At 33.9% G+C, this 2,198-nt stretch overlaps 1 protein-coding gene across 1 annotated transcript; it reads left to right on the top strand.

Annotated features, from left to right (window-relative positions):
* Positions 1-1,042: 1,042 nt before the first annotated feature.
* Positions 1,043-1,987, top strand: LOC132281263 (LOB domain-containing protein 22). The gene has a single exon (XM_059782981.1). It carries the CDS (start codon positions 1,277-1,279, stop codon positions 1,985-1,987), a length of 711 nt encoding a protein of 236 aa, XP_059638964.1. The 5' UTR covers positions 1,043-1,276.
* Positions 1,988-2,198: the final 211 nt, after the last annotated feature.

The following is a 2,198-nucleotide window of genomic DNA, read 5'->3' as shown; positions in this document are numbered from 1 at the left end:
GAGGGTGTTCTTTGTTCAAAAATTACTCATCTTGTATATGGTTGTTCTTATGGCAAACCTTAGGGGTGTTGATGTACTTTACCCTCTCTTTTTTTCTTTTAGCTTTCTTTGTGAATCAATATCGTTTACATATATATTCTAGTTCTTGCAAACCTAGAAACAACATGGATGGAATCCGAAGTATCCCTCAATCAATAAATCTCTCATTTTTTATTTTAATATGGAGTTAATCAAAACTTTTATTATTTAAGCAAAACAATGAGGTTTTCTTATTGATTTTCATTGAATAATCATCTATTAGTATATCAAGAATATAAAATTTGCAAGTAAAAAAAAAGAAAAGAAAAAGGATCGTTATACAATAATATTAGGGTTAAAAAAGAGATCGCTATACAATAATATTAGGGCTAAAACAGGATTTGTTTTGCTATGAAGAAAGAGGAAGAGAGGAAGATGATCGTGATTAAGATGCGCAAAAAAAAAAAAAAAACCGTTATGAAAAGAAAATAAAAAAAGGTTTAATCAGTACAAAATGGGTAATACCCATCTTTAAACTTTTTTACATTGGACCACATCAGTTGGAATATAAAATTTATCCTTGAAAGGACACAAGTATTGTCCTTTTATAAATAATTAATATAATTTATTAAATAATTAATATAATTTATTAATCTTTCATCTTTTATTTACTAATTGATATTAGTCGATATTCATTCACGCGCGAGCATAAACACATTCTATATATATATATATATATGCACATTTATGCGAGTGTTCATGTTAATTTCTTTTCATATGTGTCAAAATTTTAAATTTAGTATTTTTGAATTAAAAAATTCTAATATATATACCCATACATATCAATATATCATCTATTTTTTCGGAATTACTTTACTAACTATGGCAATCATTTACATGGTCAGTGATTAATTTTAGAAAATTAGAAAAAATTTCAAACCTACATTTACTATTAACAGACTCACAATTGATAGCCCAAAATATCGTTTATAGTAAAACTAAATTCAGCTAAAATACATCTCTCTCTCTCTCTCTCTCTCTCTCTTCTCTCTCTCTTAATCCATCTTGTTTCTCTGTCTTTCCTCCCAATATTTCTCCCCATCTCCCATCAAACCTCATTTTCTTAGCTTCGAGAAAAGAAAGGAAAATAACACCCCAAACAAAGCCTCATCAAGAAACCACCACCACCCCCGCCGGAAACGCAGCCGATATCTGACCCACACTCCCCTAAAAAACAAAAAAGAAAACCCCATCCAACATGAGCATTCCAAGGGGCAATGGCACCCAAGCTTGCGCTGCATGTAAATACCAGCGCAGAAAGTGCGCACCGGACTGCATTCTCGCGCCTTATTTCCCACATGATCGTCAAAAACAGTTCCTCAACGCCCATAAATTGTTCGGAGTTAGCAACATCACCAAGATCATCCGAAAACTCGACAAGCACAAGAAGGATCTAGCCATGAGGACCATCATCTTCCAGTCCGACGTACGAGCAAGCGATCCTGTTGGTGGATGTTACAGAATAATTTGTGAATTGCAGCGCCAGATCGAGTACAGTAAAGTTGAGCTCGACGTTGTTCTTCATCAGCTTGCCATACACCGAGCTCAAGCTCAGCAACAAAATCATGATCATATTGATTCAGCATTGAATTGTGACGGTGTGAATGTGGACCTCTTGAATCCGTATAATACGATGAGCTACCATGATCAAAACCAACTGAATCAAGAACAATATATTACGACCACACAGTATAATCACGTACCATTGCAAGACATTAGCACTGCATGGGCCATGCAGGATTCCACGTCGACTAGCTTGCAAGACAAGCAAGGTTTTGTTAATGAATGTGATGATCATTTGAAGTTGCCTCTAGATGAAGCTGGAGAGAGACAGGAGTTCAAGTTTCAGCATGAAGAAACAATTGAAGGGAGGTTTGAACCATTGACATTATCGATTGTATCATCATAGGTTGCAGAATTAAATATTGTTTGTATTAGATACATTATTGTGACACTAAATGAAACCAAAAATATTACAATGCATATAAACGCACGGTCCCATATATACACACACAGAGACACGCAAAGACATTATGTTTACCGTTGAGGAACAAAGTCGATGAAAGTATTTTGTTTAATTAATTTTTGTTCACTCAGTAGAAATTAATAAAAAATTAAGA

The sequence above is a fragment of the Cornus florida genome, unplaced genomic scaffold, assembly GCF_030987335.1.
Source record: "Cornus florida cultivar Cherokee Brave unplaced genomic scaffold, ASM3098733v1 CherokeeBrave_3.0.0_Hap2_Chr11, whole genome shotgun sequence".
NCBI lineage: Eukaryota > Viridiplantae > Streptophyta > Magnoliopsida > Cornales > Cornaceae > Cornus > Cornus florida.
This window is presented reverse-complemented; position numbering and strand designations above follow the sequence as displayed.

What these genes read in the sequence shown, in the direction of transcription:
- LOC132281263 (XM_059782981.1), top strand. Translation starts at nt 1,277, where the DNA reads ATGAGCATTCCAAGGGGCAATGGCACCCAAGCTTGCGCTGCATGTAAA.